The sequence below is a fragment of the Oxyura jamaicensis genome, chromosome 1 (assembly GCF_011077185.1).
Source record: "Oxyura jamaicensis isolate SHBP4307 breed ruddy duck chromosome 1, BPBGC_Ojam_1.0, whole genome shotgun sequence".
NCBI lineage: Eukaryota > Metazoa > Chordata > Aves > Anseriformes > Anatidae > Oxyura > Oxyura jamaicensis.
In genome coordinates this window covers 15791881-15811289 of record NC_048893.1, presented here as the reverse complement: position 1 = coordinate 15811289, position 19409 = coordinate 15791881, and the positions used below count along the sequence as shown (strand labels likewise).

General features: G+C 42.4%; 1 protein-coding gene across 8 annotated transcripts in view; it reads right to left on the bottom strand.

The window, feature by feature from the left end:
- Positions 1-19409, bottom strand: part of GRAMD4 (GRAM domain containing 4) — an 80647-nt gene that overhangs the window by 32061 nt on the left and 29177 nt on the right. For all 8 annotated transcript variants that reach the window (XM_035319622.1, XM_035319583.1, XM_035319643.1 and 5 more), the window contains 2 exons: positions 15942-16062; positions 1562-1682 (listed from right to left, as the gene is read on the bottom strand). In XM_035319622.1, coding sequence (XP_035175513.1) covers positions 1562-1682; positions 15942-16062 — 242 coding nt within the window. The remainder of the gene's footprint in view (positions 1-1561; positions 1683-15941; positions 16063-19409) is intronic.

Sequence of the window (19409 nt, the reverse complement as noted above, 5' to 3'; positions counted from 1 at the left end):
GTGAACCCACACTTTGAATACTACGTGAACTCAGTCTCTTCATCTTAAGACACAAGGGTTAAAGAATGGTAACTGAAGCGATGAAAGGAATACTCTTAAGAAGACACCAGAAAAGCTGGAACTCTATAATCTGCAGAGGAGAAGAGTAAAAGATCAAAGGTAGTACGTAGGCTGAATACTGAACAGTTGTTCACCAAATCTCACAATTCTGTAACTCTAGGGTATGTCTTGAAACCACTAGGAAATCCATTTCAAAAACAAAAACAAACAAACAAAAAAAACCACACAACTGCTTTTTTGTAATCAACAGTGAACTTCTTTACCATATTGCCTCCTTAGCTTCCTGTGGTAGACAGCACTGGCATGTTAAAAAGGGGACTAAACAAATCCATGAATAACAGGCCTGCAAACAGAGTTGCATGTAAAAAGGCGGTGATGTACCTTCTAATACCCCTCACATTGTGCATGGATGCTAGAGGAGTAGGAGGTAAATAGATCACTGAAAGCAACTGAGCTCACGTGTTCCCCATAAACAGCTCTCACGTCCTTGCAAGAGAATACCAAGGGATATGGACTGCTGATCTAACCAGAAAAAGCATTTTTATGCTCAGAATGAGTACAGAAGTAAGCAGCAGGCTGAGAAGACTTCATATAACATTCAGAAACCTCATATCCAAGCAAAAAATTGTACCCATTTGTTTTTTCTTGCTCATCACCTCTAAATAACTGACAGTGCTTACTGCACATGATTACTAAATCAGGTTGCACTATTTAGTGTTGACAGTAGTCATTGTTGAAACACAACTCCTACTGCTCAGCCAAGTAACCTTAGCTACTGCTGAGGAAGATAATGCAGGCAACTACATATGCAAGTGGGTTTAGACCAACAAGGCCACCACGCAGCTGCTGTGGTTCTAAGATCTAAAGTCCATGCAGTAAGGCAGACTAAGGAGAGACATCATCAAACGTGATGCTTAGCAGCAGCACCACACAGGATATCCTCAATGTTGAAGGGTTTGGGGTTTTACTGGATTATGGGGAGGCACATATCCACTTGCCAATGCAGTGGCAAGGAAGGCTCAAATTTCAGTGACTCCCACACATTTAGGTCTGTGGTGTGCTACTGAGATGTCCTGCTAGAAGAGGAGTAATACAGACTGAGAAGTCTGGAGATGACAATGTTTGAAGAGGAAAAGCGTATGCAATGTCATGGCACAGGCTCTGGTACTCAGCAGCACACATTCCACACCAATATCCCCAGGTAGGTAAGATCCAAGAGGAAGGGCATCAAAGACAGCGATATGAAGAATATCCCAACCAGACAGATGTCAGGACACCTCTGTAGCTACGGCAGTATGTATGGTCAAGTAATATGGGAGTACTTGCATGTACAAGATGTACTTTCACATGAAAGCAGAGGAGCTCTGTGAGCTCTGTGAGAGCAACTCATTTATTTTAAGAGAGCCCAGGCTGGAAATGGATGCTTTCATCAAAACTCCTCATTAAGAGAGTCTGAGATCTCAAGTGGCTTTTAGCTATAGAGTGAAGACATTTCTCTTACCTTGCTTTAAGTACTTCATTGACTTTTTGTTCTAGTTCTAGTCTCCTCTGTCGTTCCTTTTCCAGCTCTTGCCTTAATGTTTCAGCGTTTGTTTCTTCTCTCAGCTTCCTGAGTTCCTCCTCTATTACGAGAGAAGAAGAATAATGAATTATATTGAGTAAGATTAAAATCTAATTATGACTAATTAGCTAGTTTTTCTGTTTGCTTGTGTTTTTTTTTCCATTTGTGTTGCACTTCATACATTCGCCTTAAAAAAAAAGTAATCAAGAGTTAGAAAGACTTCACAGAAAGCACACAGGTGCATCACATACAAAATGGTAAATTTGAATTGGTAAAGCAAGGAGAAAAACAACTTTAAAGTTTTCTCTTATAGATGCATCAAAAATAAGTCCCTGTAAGCTACCTTTATATAAATACAACTTGACATACCCTTCATTCCCCAAAGAAATAATCATCAGGAAAGGTTGTTTATTGCTAAATATGTTGTGTCTCCCCCACAACCCTAATAAGTATGGGTAGGAAAAAAAATATACATACACTCATAAAGTATGCTATGCTAACTTCCAAGGAGTAACTTATATATGTATGTACATACATATATGTAGACAGACACATACATTTTCTTTCATGACTTTTTTTCCATGAACAAACAGTAAAAACTATAAGGCTTTTTGTAGCTAATTAGCTTTGCTTTTTGTCATGACCTTGTTTTAGTCTAGAACTACACAACAGGCTCGCTATCAGTGATCACTTGGCCCACATGGGCATTCATTCAAGAGATGACAAAAAGAAGACTGGGAATCTCTTTTGTTTTTTACTTTTTTTTTTTTTTAATGACAAAATTACTCTATTTTGTGTCCTCTAGGCTCTCTTTTAGCTCAATTTTGACAGTAAGCAGTAGAACAGAAAATACTTGCTAATTCTACTATCACCACAGACACAGGGGTTCAAACTTTACACAGTTTTACATGATTCATTTATTATGTTCTACCCTACAGCAACCTCTTCTGTTTCTTTTTATACATTGTCTCGTAAATCTTAAGTAATCTGATAATTTTGATGTTTGAATCTCTCTCTCTTCAATCAGTATGTGCCTCGAGAAGGTCAGAAATCTTACTGCAAATACTCAGAAGATGTGATAAACTCTCTCTCCCCTCCCTGCAGGAGGCCCTTGTGCAGTATCTCAGATCGTTTTATCTGCTGTGCAAGCAAGGCAGTGGTAGATTATCTGTATTCCTGCGGCCCTAAGGGCTTTAGAGCACAGAATTAGAAGAGAGGGAAGAAGATAGATGAATTGAGAGGACATGATGATGTGATGTGTTACACTATGAGGCTACAGGTTGAATGCCATTAAATTGAAAGGAGTTTGCTATCATCTCATCACTGATGCTTTGTTAATGACCCCAGGAAGGAAAGTTGGAACACAGAAGCCACATTATTCTCTAGCACTTTGTACTGGGTTCATGTGGCAAGGGCTTGGTAGAAGGGGGGTGCAGGGGTAGCTTCTGTGAGCAGAGCCCAGCGGCTGCCCCATGTCAGATCAGAGCCAGCTCCAGCCAGCTCCAAAAGGGACTTGTTACTGGCCAGAGCTGAGACAGTGACCGACGCTGTTTGGGCCTCTGGGAGAGCAGATTTAAGAAACAGAAAAAACAAACAAACAAACAAACAAAAAAAACACTGAACAACAGCAGCTGGGAGAGTGAGGAGTGAGAAGCAGCCCTGCAGCCCCCAAGGTCAGTGCAGGAGGAGGGCAGGAGGTGCTCCAGGCATGCAGCAAAGTTCCCCTGCGGCCCTTGGAGAGGCCCCTGGTGCAGCAGGCTGTCCCCCTGCAGCCCATGGGTCCCACATGGAGCAGATCTCCACGCTGCAGCCCGTGGAGGAGCCCCCGGTGGAGCAGGTGGATGTGGCCTGGAGGAGGCTGCAGCCCATGGAGACCCCCCACAGGAGCAGGCCCCGGGCCGGAGCTGCAGCCCGTGGAGAGGAGCCCACGCAGGAGCAGGGGGTCTGGGGGGAGCTGCCGCCCGTGGGGGACCCGTGCTGGAGCAGTTTGCTCCTGAGCGATGGACCCCGTGGTACAGAGCCACGTGGGAGCAGTTCTTGAAGAGCTGCTGACTGTGGGCAGCCCCCACGGGCTTAGTTCGGGAAGGATGGCATCCCGTGGGAGGGACCCCACGGGGAGCAGGGGCAGAGAGGGACCGTGAAGGAGCAGCGGAGACGAAGCATTAGGGACTGACCGGACTGACTGCAGCCCCCATTCCTCATCCCCCTTCGCCACTCAGTGGGAGGAGGGAAAAGATAATTTGATGAGTCATCTCCCTGTCCTTACCTCAGCCCTTGAGCCCTTTTCATTGTATTTTCTCCCCCTTTTCCTTTGAGATAGAGGAGTAAGAGAGCAGTTGAAGGGGAGTTCAGCTGCCCAACAAGGCAGTTGTATTTTACCACACAACTTTATTTATTTTTGTATTTAGTTGTATTTTACCAGACAACTAAAACTGGAATTTATTTCCAAGACTATAGTATGTTATGGCATGGTACAGAAGGAAAGTTGGACTGTTGCAGTAGGTATTGTCTCCTGTAAATAAACAGACAGATATGGACATAAGGGCACACCTACACACTGAGCTGTTCCTAATTACATGTCTACAAGCAATTTTGATTCCAGCAAGAAAACTGTGTTTATGATTAGCCTACCCTACACTTTCAAGAGCTTGCCTTGTTGTGTAATGAGAGCATGCAGCAGCTGAGGGGAAACATCTGTTGCAATTCAAATCTATCATGATGGTATCACAAAGTTCCAAAAGGGATGTTATCTTCTCAAACCATTAAAGGGAAAAAAACCTCTTCGTTAAGCACTTTAAAAAAAATAAAATAGAGGAAATGAATATGCATAATGTGTACATAAGAAAACCACAAGTAGTGTAAATTAACCTCAGTCCTCTTGAAAGTCTACACAGATCTTCCAGCTTCCTTAATACCAGTTGTTCTGATTACACTATATCTTGTTCTATTAAAAACAAAATCCAGAATCTCAAACACTAGGAGGACAAGAAGAGCAAGAGATACAGAATTGCTTTACACAAAGAGAAAGAGATAAAGGGTGCACAACGAACAAGGTTGAACTCCTATTAAAAAAAAAAAAATACAGCATCTGATCATTGGGACTCATCAGAGCTTTGCTTTTCATGGCATTCTCTAACGTCCAAGTACAAGACTTTGCAATTTAAACCCACCCCAGTTTTGGCCTTTCCCACTCTTTAAGGCAGCATTGTTGCTACTCTGGCAGCAGTGTGGGTCTGGCATCATAAAGCCTCCGTGCCTGGTTAGTTAAATACTCTAAGTTTCCTAAGCAACAGAAACCACAAAGGAGGGGAAAAAAACAAACCAAAACAAAAACCCACTGTCCTTCCTTGTTCACTCCCCTAAAATAATCTACAGTTTGGCTAAACTGAACTAAATTTACAAAACAAAAAAAAAGACACTTCCCTAGAAGAACCCACAAGAACATTCCACCATGGAAGTCTTAACACAATGCCTTATCTATTGAGCTTTAGAGATGTGTATCCTCCTTGATGATGAGAAAAATGTGCTCCTTGCATTTCGTCTTCAGACAGTCTGGGTAAACATAAAAGGTCAAGCTTCAGGTCCAAGAGTAATCAGCTTCCATAATTTCCCTCTCAGGCCTGTCAGTCACAACTCCCTATCTCATGCTGGACAAGAAACATTACAAGAGGCTTAGGGCATGGCTTAACTCGACATGCAGGTGTGATCCTGCAAAAACACTTTTAATCCTCTCTAAACAAAGTCAACTTGTGTAGAAAAAGCAAGAAAATATCTGGATGCTAAGGCACTTGCAGAAATGAGATTTAGAAGTCTGTAAGACTAGGCAACGATAGTGTTTGAACTACATTAACCTGCATCTTATTACAGAGCAAACCCTAGTAAAGCTGACCTCGTGGGAAAGACCATCATTAGCAATGTATCTCACAAGTTACCAATATGTATATAATATATATATATATATATATATATAATATATATATACACCCACACATATCTATTTCAGTTTTTCTACAGCATTTTATCCTCTATTAATTCAAACACCACTGTCACATCTGCTTTTTAAGGATTTGGTCATCTATATTTAAAGATTTAACAATTCAAAAAGTTTAGTTGCTATCGCCTAATTGTGCAAGGACAAGCTACCTAGCGTTTCATCGCCACACAGCAATCGTTGAATTGTATGCCATCAGCCCCTAGAGCAACTGAAAAATTTCAGTCTGCTCCTCAGAATACACAAGCTTATTGGAAGAAATGTTTTGCTGAAAAGCTCAAATACTAAAATACTTAGTTCAGAGAGACCAAACGGAATCTGAGCAATATTTAGAAAAGATGCTACAATAGCCTTGGAAGGCACGACACAGTAAGTTGGATTTCTAATTCAATACTGCATGTGCAGTAAAGCGGATGTCTCCCTTAATACAGGGATTGGAGGTGGATTAGGGAGTCTCCTAGTAGCTACTTTACATAATAGCATTCCTTTGTAGGCCTACAGGTATGGTGCAAAATCCTCCCGTAGGACAAAGTGACAAAAAATTTCTTCTGGAGAAGAGCCTAGAGATCAGGCTGTAAACTGCTGTTTACAGCTACCAAATCAGTTCACTGTTAAATCAAAGGAGACCAAGTTAAAAACTGTGAATGCCAAAAACCATACATGTATCCTGTCATACTTACATAGGGAAACACCAGTACTTCATAAGAAATAAGTAACTCTTCTATGTGTATGTTAATTATGGCAAATCTTCCTGTAACCCTCTGCACATTGCTAGAGTTCAAGGATGTTGTCTGAACACACCAAATCCCAAACACACCATCAAACTGGATCTCATCAGCAGTGCTGACAGAGCCAGAGTTTTCACCAGGGCCTGAAGTTTCTCCCTTGCCAGACTCCCAACTCTTAGGCCAAGCCAGTATTTTAAGTTTGTCCCAAGTAAGCCAACTGTACGGCATTACAGACAAAATGTTAGAAGTCTGAAAACAGATATATCTTTATCATCATAGATATTGAAAAAGCTTTTATTCTGTATCCTAAACTGCAGCAGTAAAGAACAGTGCTGTGACACACAGCGAAATGTTTCACCATTTGCCATAAAGCAAAGACACATCCAAAGAACACCGCCTGCTGTCTGCCCAGCAGTACTGATGGAGGAAGGACCCACCAAAAAGTAATCATTCAGTAAACTGTTTTTTTCTGTGTATAGTTATTTTGTAATTCATGTTGTCTTCTGCAGACAAGTTCCCAATTCACAGCTATAACTGGCTATAGCTTAATTGTGTACTATTTATGACCTGTTCTTTGAATTTCTGCCTCTCACAAGGCACTTACAAGGGTTTAAGTCCTTTCCACTAGTGACTTGAGAACCACAGAGACTCCAAATAACACATTTGATACCAGACATCACAAGATGTTCTTCTACTTTGCATGAGAGACGCTTGAAAAGGGCTTTCCTAGGCCTCTGTTCCAGCAGCTCCACTTTATCAGCAGTTCTTTCTTCTTTAAGTCACCTCTTAATTATGTTCATGCCCTTTCAAGCTTAGACTTACACGCTTCTACATGGGAAACATGAAGCTCATGTGCTTAGGAGACTACCCTTAGCATTCTAAGAAGGAAGAATCAAAACACCTCTCCTCTCAAGCCCAAAAGGCCAGGATTACCATCTAAGCCTTCCTCTGTCTTGTGTGCTTAGGTGGTCAGTTGCAAAACAGATACCAGCCTTCCTGCTCTTCAAAGGTCTTCTCCAAGAAGACAGACAAGGAGTGGTCTGGAAAGTCACCTTAGCAGACAGCTGCAACAGTGGGAAAAGGGTGGAAGATGCAGCTTGTGGTGTTATCTCATCTCAGGTTTACAAATTCCTTCCTACTATAAAAATGTCAGGTACTATAAGCAAGATGATCCAGTACAATACTGTAAGCTGGCTGCATTTAAAGCACAAGAAGAGATCTTCATGATGTTTTTTGCAGCTAAGAATAGTGTCCGGTAAAGGTGGGAATTCAAATTATTTTGACTTTTACATCCAACAATCTTTTTTCTTTATTATTATTATTATTATTTTCACTGTTATCTCTGCATACCAACAGACTAAAGCCAACCTATCTTCTCCTTTAGATTTGTCTTTATTTTTCTATTCCCTTTAATTCAGAAAAAGACACAACTGAATTAGTAAGACATAATGATGAGTTTCAGCATCACTGATCCCTCTTTTGCCAAGTGCTTCCTCCGAAGTTGTTTTGGTAACTATGATTTATGAGGACTAATACCATATAATGCCATTTAATTTCATATAAGTAGGAAGAGGAGGGTTTATGTTCTGTTAAACTGAAGGAGAAACTCTCAGACTTTGGCTAACTCGGAGGCCATTCTTTATGACAACTCAGGCACACAGATGATGGCTATTTTTTCCCGTTTATCTTGCCACAAATATTTTGTGAAGCAACATTAAGTAGACCCTGTCATACAAGCATGTTTAAGCAGTTGCCTCAAGCAACATTAAAAAGCTACGTAGCCCAGCATCCTGGTTTGAGGACGGTGAGGAAGAGGTGCTCTTCCACAGGCACAGGAAGAGAGACTTGCAGCAGTACCCTCCCAACCTCCACCTACCTGCAAGTTCAGGGAATTTCTCTGCCAGGGGTGCCACCACTCTTCTACGGAGGTGTGGAAATGCAGCCAACGTTACAGCATCAGAAAGAGTACTATACAAAAACTACTTCCAGTAAGTTGCAACTACAGTTTCCTCTAAAAGCACAGTTTAAGGTGTCAGTGAAAGCATTATTTAGAATGATAAAAGCCATTTAAGGGCTCAGATTCATCTATGCAACCTTCAGCAGTTGGTGTTACAATGAAAATTTGCCACAGCAAAAGTGAAGTTTTCTTTTGTTTTTATCTTACTTATTCAGCACTGAGGAGTCGTAGGTGAGCAAAGAAACCCTTGTATGGATAAAGTCAAATCACAACTAAATGCAAAAACCAACCAACCAACCAACAGTCCCCACCTTGCATGATCTACTACTGTAGAAGGATCGAAACTCATTCACTGCACATTCAACTACTTTTCCAGAACTCTCATTCCTCCTGCCTCAAAAACTTCTTTTCATACTGTTCTAAAAGACCCTGAACTACTTTATCTTCAGCTGATCTTTGCTCAACTACATTATCTGTGAAGTATAGAATAAAATAATGATAAAAAAATTGAATATATATATTTTTAAATCCAACTAACCTAGGCATGAGGACAAAAAGTAAGACATTCAAATGCTAATAAGATAAAGGGAAAAAACGAGTCAGCAAAGCTGGAAGACTAAAGGAAGAGCTATTCATTGTATTCCTTTTGAAAATACCTTGCTTTGTCAACTCAATGCTTTTTCTTTGTGGTCAGATCTCGTTTGCTTCCAAGAGTCCTTCATGCTGAAAGAAGGGGGAAAAGATTTTCTAATGGGAATACAGCTGTTACAAGAAGCCAGAAAAGCAGACAGGATGCATTAAAGATGAACTACATCTATCTAATGCAGATCCTTTTCTCCTTCCTACTGCATTTTATACAGGCATTTTGGTAGTGTCGAGAAATGAAATAGTCACAAACTAGTAAAAAAGAAGCACACAGAGACATTTTCACCATAACCTTTCTCCAGCTCAGTCTGGTTTACCTGCACACATCAAACTGAAGTGATCCATCACTTTCAGAAAGAGCCATGTTAATTCACTTTAAGAAAACCTAACACAAATCTGGCAGATGAACAATCCTCTTTTCTATTTTTTGGTTTATTTTTCTGGCATTCTGTTGTGCCTCTGTATGCTTTTTCAAAGGCAGAGTTCCTGCTCCAGTACTTGCAATAAGCATAGCTTTTGGGGACCGGTTTTGGAGTCTCTTAGCATACGCCTACAGGAGCTCAGATGGGGAGCAGCACGGCCTCCCTGTGCTGGTAGGAAATAAGCCAACGCTGATCCAGAAGCAGCAGCAGGCGGGCAGAGCTTGAACTATCAGCCTGCTGCTCAACTGTACGGCATTCCTCACCTCGAGAGCAGAGTTCTGTGTAAAGCGTTCCTCTGTTCCCTGTGATCAGAAAGCCTAATTCTAAAAGGGCTTCTTATTTGACAAGATCTGCTGTGCGAACTGGTCTAGCCTACTCCCTCACCATTCCTCTTGCATCCCACTTCGAGTGGGTGAGGTTAGAAAGAACTCAGTTGTCATTTCTACGGTATGTACATAATAATTATGCTAACAACTGATTAGTTACTTTACATTTACAAACAGTGTTTTCAATGGAGCTTTATTATGTTATTATAGACACAGAAGAGACAGGATCATTTCACCTTTATTACGGATTTCAACTTCTAAAAGCTTCCTGAAAATATGCCAACTATCTTAAAAATCAACAGCTTACTGAGAGAGACTCCCCTCTCAAAACATCAAGTGTGAAGCTCTCTATTGCTAGATACACTTTTGTCAGCTTAAAAGTCATGACAACTACTGCTGCTCTATGGATTTTCAGAAATTTCAGAAAATAAAAATGTCACAAGAGTTGCGGATCCATCTAATATGAAGGGAGCTGTGAAAAATGTTGTCGCTAGTGCAGGAACTGTTTTCACTCCTTGTTTTTGGCAGAAGCAGCGAAACAGGCTATAAACATTTCAACGCCTGGCTCAGAAATAGCAGCAGACTCTTCCAAGACTTTTGTGTTACTAAGCCGAGCAGGGAAGGGCAGGTTCTGCATGGAGCTCCCAAAATCTTTGGCCTGGTTATACGAAAGGGGCAGGCACAGCAGTGTTCAGTGCTGCCCCGTCTGAGCTTTCAACCAATTCCAGCGCTGCAATTCATGAAGCCAAACCAGGAACCCAAAAAATGGCAGGAGGAAGGAGCATGCTATGTCTACATAATGCAATGTGTAGGTGGCACCTGTAAAAGCCAGTGCAGGAGCAAGTTTCAGAACCAGAAACAATCCACCTGTGTCAGCACGGTGATTAATGGGCCCCACAAAGGCAGCACGAGCAGCGCGTGAGCCTCCTGGGTTGGGCCCTCCAGGTTCTGTCACCTTCCTGCATCTTCAGTAGGCACGTCTGGGGCAGCGACACGGCAAGGTTGCAGAAGGTGGCCCTGGAACAGGACTAGCCCAGGACTCCATCCTGCTGCCAGCACTGGGCTGGACTGGCTTCCTGTCCTTCCCCGAGCTTGGCAAGCCTGGGCTCTTGAAGCCAAGCAAGATCCTCTACCTGCTAGACACAGTCCTTACAGACAAAAAAATGGAGACCTGAATCCTCCTGAGTCTGTACTGAGGTCTCTTAAGCCCCAGACATGTGGCCTAGTCTGCTCACAACTGCTTCTTCCAACAACGTTTGTAAGAAAAAGAAGCTAGAGTTTTGGAGGGCTTTTTTGTCCAGGAAACGTTAGACATGAACTCAACATACATGGTGTGTTATGCAAGCATCTCTGGGTATAAGCAAAAGCCTTCTGACACTGCTTAAGAAACCTTCCAAGAAAGTCAGACCTAGAAAGTCATCTGAACATTTATTTATTTTTAATACAGAAGAAAGTGCTGCTCTGGTGAGCAGACAGCTCTGCTGCAGAGCCTAGACTCACAGCTTTTTCCTTGTTGCTTCTCTGGATGCCCAGGGAAAATGTCCAGGAAGATTCCCCACAAGTCCTCATATGCAAACTACAGATCTCACCAGAGAAACTTCTCAGGCTCGAGGGACACATGCAGATCTCCCAGGACCACCCCTGTCAGCACCTGGGAGCCCAGGATGTTAAGCTGAAAGAAACAAGGCTTAGGGGAAGGAGCAGAGCATGAGATTAGCCCTCAGCGTTCACCAGCACCAGCTTCAGAAGGCCATACTGCATTATCAGCTTTTTAGTCTACTTGTAGATTTCTGAACCAAAGGTGACTGTAGGCTGCTGAGTCAGTACGAAGACAGCAGAAATAATGCACTGAAACTGTTCCTCTGCTGTCCTCCAGCTCTGCTGCTGCAGCAGGTATTTGACCAGGAGCAGTCACACCAAGGGCACTCTGACACAGTCTGTAACGGGACTCTGACTTCACTTTACAGTCAAAGTGGATTGGTTGCATACAATTACTGTGGCTGTTCAAGGAGCTATTAGCATTTCTGTGCAGAGCAGGACTTCTTGGTACAGTTTATTTGCTGGTCATGCACCAGCACGACACACGCTGCCCCTGAGGCCAGACACTTTCTAACATCCCAGATCTGCGTGAAGACCACATGTGGGTTTCTGGAGCTCTCCTTCCATTCTGCTAACTCGCTCTTACAAAGCATCGTTGGGTCCTTTATACCAAAAGAGCAGAAGTCACAGAAAATAACAGTTAACAGTAACTAACACTAAACATACATGGTTTAAAAAGGCATGTGAGAATCAAGAGTATAGGGGAGGGAGGGAAGTTCAGCAGAAATTTTACTAAGAAAGAAGCATTTTTAATGCAGTTTTTTAACATTGTTATAAAAATGATAATCAATCCCAGTAGGATTTGTTTGTGTGTTTTGGGTCCCTAGGGACTCCTGCCCCGGCCTACAGAACAGAGAGGAATGCAAAACCCTCGTGGGAGAGGATTTTATTTCCTCCCCAAGCCTTTCATCCTCGTGCAGGGTTTCTTCAGTTTATCAGTTCATGACTCACCCTCTTCCCTAAGTCACCTGGCTTGTTTACGCTTACTTGCTGCCGAGCCACCTCCTCTTCCCTGAGCTGCTAAAATTAGCATTGCAAAAGGTTTGAACATCCTTGAATGAGAATTAGCTAACACGTAGGAGCCATAGGATATATGCAGGCCCACAAAACATGCCTGTAGCACAGGGACCACAGTGCTGGTACCAGCTGTAGAACTGCCCTCCATAACCAGGCACGGACAGTACCAGAAGCAGAGCATTTCCCTCAGTGAGGTGCAAACATAAAGATACTGCCTATTGTTTTGTCTTTCAAATGCAAGAGCAGCAAGTGAGCTACTGTTTCCTGCTTAAACACAATCAGATTTTGAAATGGAAGCTCTAAAAATTATCTTTCATAGCGTGTTGTATATCATAAGAGGTGTTCCATCATTTGTTTGTCTGTATTAAGTGCTGTATGGCTCAAGAGAATAAATATAGACCATATATATATATATATATATATTTACTATATATATATATACATACTATAGACCAAAACCCTACTAACCTTAGCACATTCATCTGGCTGCCCCAGTTCAGTAGCTACCTTCCAAATCTGTACCCTCAGCAAGCACCCAGGTGGAGTTGGTACGCACCAAAGCACGGCTGTAGTAATATGCAGTGCTTTACAAATGTATAATTATGACGGTGACAGCCCCAAACCAGTTTTTTCCTTCCACTTCCATTTGGGGTTTCCAGCAGACTAAGCTTTTTGCTCTTTTCATTCAGCAGGCATTTCAGCATTGTTCTGCAGGAATGGAATCACTGAGTCATCCGCTCCGATGTTGCAGTCTCGCTCTCCTGAAAATGCGTGTTGTCATCATTCCTGTAACAAGGCTCAGAAGGCCCCATTGGATCAACAGACAAAGAACATTCCTGCACAGACAGGAAAAGCAACTTCAGCCCTTTTGCCTGGAAGAGTCAAGATGATCCTTCCCTTGTTTAAGATGTCATTATCTAAGATCCCTTCCTCCTTGTGCCTCATCCTCTTGTCAGCCTGGAGATTAAAATCCTCACGTTTCCAGTTGCATTTTACTTGCATTTACAGCTAAGCAACATGCTAATAAATTCCTCTCCTGCTTCACCTCCCTGGATTTTTATATTGCCATTAAGGAAGAGATTCATCTGGTATCTTAGATGAAGACATCCTCCATTTAGACAAGTGTGCATGTGTGAGCCGAGTATTTTCTTTAGATTTCCTCTCCAGCTTTTAGAGGCTACAGTTAGGACTGGATGCATCTCACTGAAAACATTTCGGAGCCAAACTGCACTTTTTACTTGTACCTTTTAATGACTGAATGTGGAGTTTAGAGAAGACCAGCAGTTTGCTTCTCCCTGAGCCAGACACTTGCAACTATACCCTAATACCAAGCTGTAGCTGTACCATGCATAATACACATCTTGTACAGTGAGGAGTATACCTAAGTGGGGGAAATGGAATAAGAGGAAATGACAAACTGTTCAGGTAAAAATATAGTTCTAGAAAAGTGTCCTCAAGGTATTTCATATTAAAAAAAAAAAAAAAAAGTAGTAGTATGCAAATATGGCTGAGTTGATCGCCTGCTTAAAAAACATATATTGAAGCACTATGATTAGAAAAGAAACAGGCTTCCTTCCAAGGGCAAATTAAAGCAAACAAACTGCACATTTCAAGAATGTTTTTATGCTCACTGTCAGTTCAATTTTGGGAAGAAAAAAATATTATGAAGCATTTCTAGTACCATAAAGAAAACAGACTAACCTCATAGAAAAGAAGGAAGAGATTAACGAATACGGGAACCATACCCAAAAAAGTCAGCTCCTACTTCATTCCAACTGGCAAACACTAGTTATGCATTTCAGCCCAAAATTCTGAAAGGGGTAAGAGTAAGGAATGAGCTTTACTGTGCTTATTCCTCAACCAGCTGACCATTCTTTCGTTTTTCTGTACAGAGCTGCAACCAATTTGCCAGGACAAGACTAACTGCAGCTAAAGCAAAGTTAAGGCTTTGATAAAGAGCTCTTGACCCAGCAGTAAGGGCTGGAGTGAGACTGACTCACACCACCAGAACTACCCCTGTTGGCCTGAACCTCCAAACATCTGATGGAAGTCCACAAGAAACAGTGAGCTTCATTATTACCTTGGAGGTTGTTATAAACATCTCTGCAAAAGGAAAGGATTCAGCTAGAAATGTTAGAGTGGTTAATCAGGTTTTCAGACTACAGCATGAACCTGGAGAGTGAAAATATTCCCCAAAACGCGTGCCCTACACAGTCACTGTAACCACAAACTAAAGATTGCAAATGGATTCGCCGGCTATGGAAGTGTTTGGTGACCACACAATGTAGTAGCAATATGTAGATCCTACTTCAAACCAGAAATCAGTTCTGGGATGTCCTACCATTTCTCTTGCACACCAGATTACATTATAAAATCACACAGGTCCCATATAGTTTAAAGAACAATTTGTTAACTGCAGCTTAAGCAACACATCTTCAGGAACGTAGGATGTATGAGGTAACTTTGTACTGCACAGACAAATAAGAACTGAAATAAATCATGAAACCAACAAGCCAATTCAGAGCTTTCAGTTTTTGATTGATCTAGCAATCATGATACCTCTTCCAGGTATCAGTGGAAACTGGTATCAGCTCACTATGCATTCTTGCCCAGCTTCCTTTATCATGCCTCCCTCTTGCACTCGGGGGAATAAAACATCAAAGAAATATTGTCAAAGGATAAACAGGTCACAGAAAATTAACTCCAAGTCCTTGAGAACATGCTGAAGATAAAATACAAGTCTTAAATTGTTAGATTATAACTTAGTTATTGAATAGAATCTATAACCTTGTTGTTTTTACCTTCAGAAAACATTTAACAAGCCTTGAGCACACAAAAACAGCCTTCATATTCTGAAGTTCAAAAATATCCATTAAAATGACCATCTGGGGAAGCAACTGAGCAAGACCTCTACTTGTTAGAGATCTCTGCTTCTAGCAACTTAAAGGAATGCTTATCTCCCCCCCTCCCTTTTTTTTGGTTTTAACTACCAAAGTCAGATCTGTTGAAATATAATCCCAGAAGTCTTATAGGTGCTTCTAGCTGTGCATGAGAACTTCATCATATATACAGAAATAAACACACACGTTTCATACACGCACATATACAACCAAACACGTAACGCGGTCTACAAAGACTTTCATCTGTGTTTTATTTAATACCAGAAAAACTTACCAGTACTTCCTATATTACTAAAGAAATGTGTTTTATGCTACTTTACTTGTTGAAACAGCTTTCAAGGAAATGCATTGGTTGTCCCTTCAGAAGTCTTATTTCTTACAACTATGACTAGACAAAACACACCCACTGCAATCACCAACAATGCTGAGTTAATTCTAAGATAACCTGAAGATGTCAACAGTGAGACTCCACATAAGCAGCTTTTGTCATGTAGTGAGGTAAGCTGAGAGGAATGCAATAAGGAAAAAAATATTTAAATGACCTGGTAACCTTGGGAATGCTAAGTTATTCCTAAAGAAATGTCTGCCCATGCATTATCCACGCATCAACACACCACAAAATTCCGATGCTGGCTTTTGCAGCTTTGGAGAACGAACACACACCAATACACCAAGCCTTTTTTTTCCAGCAGGCCTAAACCACTCATTTCCATGGAACACTAATTTTGTACTTACGCAAAAAGTGTTTTTCCAGTAAGGCTATTTCCAGGTGACCCTTGATCTCATTCAGTCTGTCAGACTCCGTTCTGTTAAAATCCTGGACTCCTGAAGCCATGATGATGGTCCCTGGACCAGCCTATAAGAAAGCCAGAACATACTGACAGCTCAGAGGCACATTTTTGGGTCATTTAAATATATCAACTTACTTCTGGGACACTAAACAGATGGTCATGGGAGAAACATGCAAGTATCAACAAGTCAATGCCTTCTATTCGGTGTTGAACTACCAAAATGAGTGGAAACTAATGCAGTGCACAGCATCTCTCCCATGCGAATTTACAGATGGCACTTATGCAACCTCAGGGATTTACATAAAACAGACATATTCTTTTGCCCCCCTACCAGTTCTGCTGCATCATCATTTATCCTTTCTCCACACGGTTTAAAAAGGCGTATTTATACTATCCCTCTCCTCTTCCCATTCAACGAAGGGTGAATGCAACACCCTTTACATACACAATTGTGAAGCTAGCAGAAGAAATAGTTTTCTAGATACTCACTGAGTTATTAGGAAGCACATGTTGTATTCTGCATAACCATTTATGCAATGTGTAACTGCAAGGACTGCACCCTCTCTGCAAGCAGTGAACCACCAGTCCCCCTCCTCCAGCACTGCCCACTCACTGCTGAAGGATGTGGTTGGTGTCCAAAAGGCCATCCAGGAGGACCGTGAGAGGGGGGAGTCAGGAGACTGTGACCTGACTGATTCACACTGCTGTCACCAACAGCCCCCCTGAGCGCTGGAAATATTGCACAGCACAAGAATTAAGGAACAACGTGATCAGTTCAGAAGAACAGCAGTGACAACTGCCACCTCCACGAAGCCAGCAGAGGAAAAAAATGAACCCACGCAGCAGAAGGCAGGTGATGCTGCCCATTGCTCCTAAAGTGAGCATTTTCAAAAGGCAGGGAAAGGGGTGGGCGAGGGCACCTCCTTGGCAGTGCAGGCTTAGGCCCCGTGTGTGGTTCCCACGGGCCCTAAATCCGTCAGTGAAGATTATGGGAGCTTCTCCAACAGCTAAATCCCCAAGATGAAGCACTGGATTAGAGGAACCCACATCTTGAAAAGGATTTTAAGACAAAAATTGATTTATCTTAAGCATTTCCCAACCCCTTGTTTACCTCTGAAGACATACAGAGACTGGACTGCTTTCCACAGTCAGTTAACATACATTTAACCACGACAATTTAATTACATACTTATATAAACTCATTTAATTTACAAGAAAGTTAATTAAAATACATTTTCTAGGTTTCAGGAAAGATGCTCAGAAAGCTCGCTGACAGCGAAGTGCTTTCGCTGTTGGGAATGGTTCGCACTGTTCAAATAAAGCAGTGTGGAGATCCCTATTCAAAATCTGTTTTCTTGCTCGAGCTGGGTTTAAGCCTCTGAACTTGTCTATACAGGCAACCTAGGATGCAGTGGGCATTTACTGCATGACACCCACCTGGCTCCAGCTCCCCACCTGGGGTTGTTTCATGCTGTGCTGAGCATGGATGCTATTTCCAGCCCCAAAAAAGGCACGGCGACACCCACACAGCCCGCCAAGCTGCCGGCCCTGATGACAAGAAGCTGCTTGCCCAACAGCATCCCCGTGCTGCTCCCCATCTCGGAGAATGAGCATCCCGGCACCATGCCACGGCAGACAGACTGACCAACAGACTGTCCCTGCAGCAGTCCTGGCTCGAGGAGCTGCAGAAACCTGCACATACCAGGGTTCCCATCCACGTGTGCCCCCAGCCAGCGGGGCACAGTACTACAGGCTACTTGCCTCCTCTCCAGCCTCTGCTGAAGAGTAACAGCTCCACGAGCACGGGATCGTGATTAACCTCGGTGTTTTCTCATCTATAAACCTGCATCATGTGTGCCCACTGCTGCAGGATTTAGTATTAACACTTGCCAGACAGAGCCCCAAAGAGGAAGGTGTGGCAGAAGTCAGCAGATCCTGGAATTACTTCCCCTGAGATGGTCTGTGTTTCAGAAATCCAGCTAGGAGAAACAACTCCACTTCTGATTCTTCAGTGATGCTAAATCTAATTAAAGCCCCGGATACTTCGGCTGCACCTTTTAGGAAGCAGGAAAAGGCAAAATGTGCACAAAGCACTGAAGACATAATGATAAGGGTGAAAAGGGTTCGTTTGGAAAGTCTACAGACGTGTGCATCTGCTAAAGCATTGGGCCCAAGAACTCTGACATTAGCTAATGGGTTAAAAATCAGCAGGAACACGTAATTAAACTAACCTAAAACGTTCACAATGAGCTTCTAAGAGGAAAAAAAATAAGAATACAAGTTAAAACATAGGGCTGCTTGCTAAGAAGGCTAGGAGCAAGATCACACAATTGCTTTATAATAATAAAATGGTTTAACCAGAATAGGAAGATATACAGCAGTACAAGTTTGGTGGTGGAAGCCCTCTTTCCAAAATTAGTGACACCACGGGGTACTAATGAATACCATCTAGCAGTGCTCAGAAAACCGAGCATTTACAGGATAGAGATATGGGAGACATTTAAGCAGACGGTTCTTCTGTCATACATTTCTCTCCATACCAACACACCTTGTTCTGTCAAGAGGTGTTAATGGGCTAAAAAGATAAGAAATAAGGCTGTCACATTCACTGGAGGTCAACCGCCTGCCTCTGCATTAAACAACTAGCTACCTCTGACTGAAGTAGGCAAAATTGACTCCACTCACAGGTTAACAAAAAATGCCCTTGTAATTCCAGTGTTAACTGGGTAATAACGTTTCTTTCTGCCACCTTTGTAGGATAGTGCAGGGACTTGGATTGGGTTAACTAAACTTTACTGTACAGCTGCCCTTTCTTGCTTCTGCATGACTCGGTAAAAGCCTTAAAGCTTTCCACAGATTTCTGCTTTTCCATCCCCTTCTGCCTTCCCAGCTTGGACAATATTTGACACAAGAGCCCTCTTAAAATGTTGGCAATCACTATTATTTAGCAAAGAGGACTTCACAGTGCCTAGGAGGACAGCAAAAGGTCACAGAGTCAGGCAGGAAGAGTTGCAGTCAGAGGGGTTAAAGGAAGATTTCTAATGACGACAGACTGCCTGTAACCCACTGTCAGAGGTCTGAGTTCCTGCTCCAAGCCACATACAGCTCCGGATCTGAAAAACCACATCTCATCGACCCACAAATGTGTTTTTACAGCCATCACCAGTTTGGGCTTTTTGTGACAGCACCTCTCAGCCTGAGAGAGCTTTGCCTTCCCCACCCACATCCCCCTCCATCCTGCCAGCCCTGGCATTTTGTTTTGTGCACTGAGCTCCAAGAACAGCATCACTACTACCTGTAGCAAGGGTCTAAGTAACTTCTCCACTGAGCAAATACGGATCTGTCTTCTCCATCTGCAGGGCAGTACATTTCAGCATCACGTAGAAAAGCAACCGTCCAACTCTTTCACTAC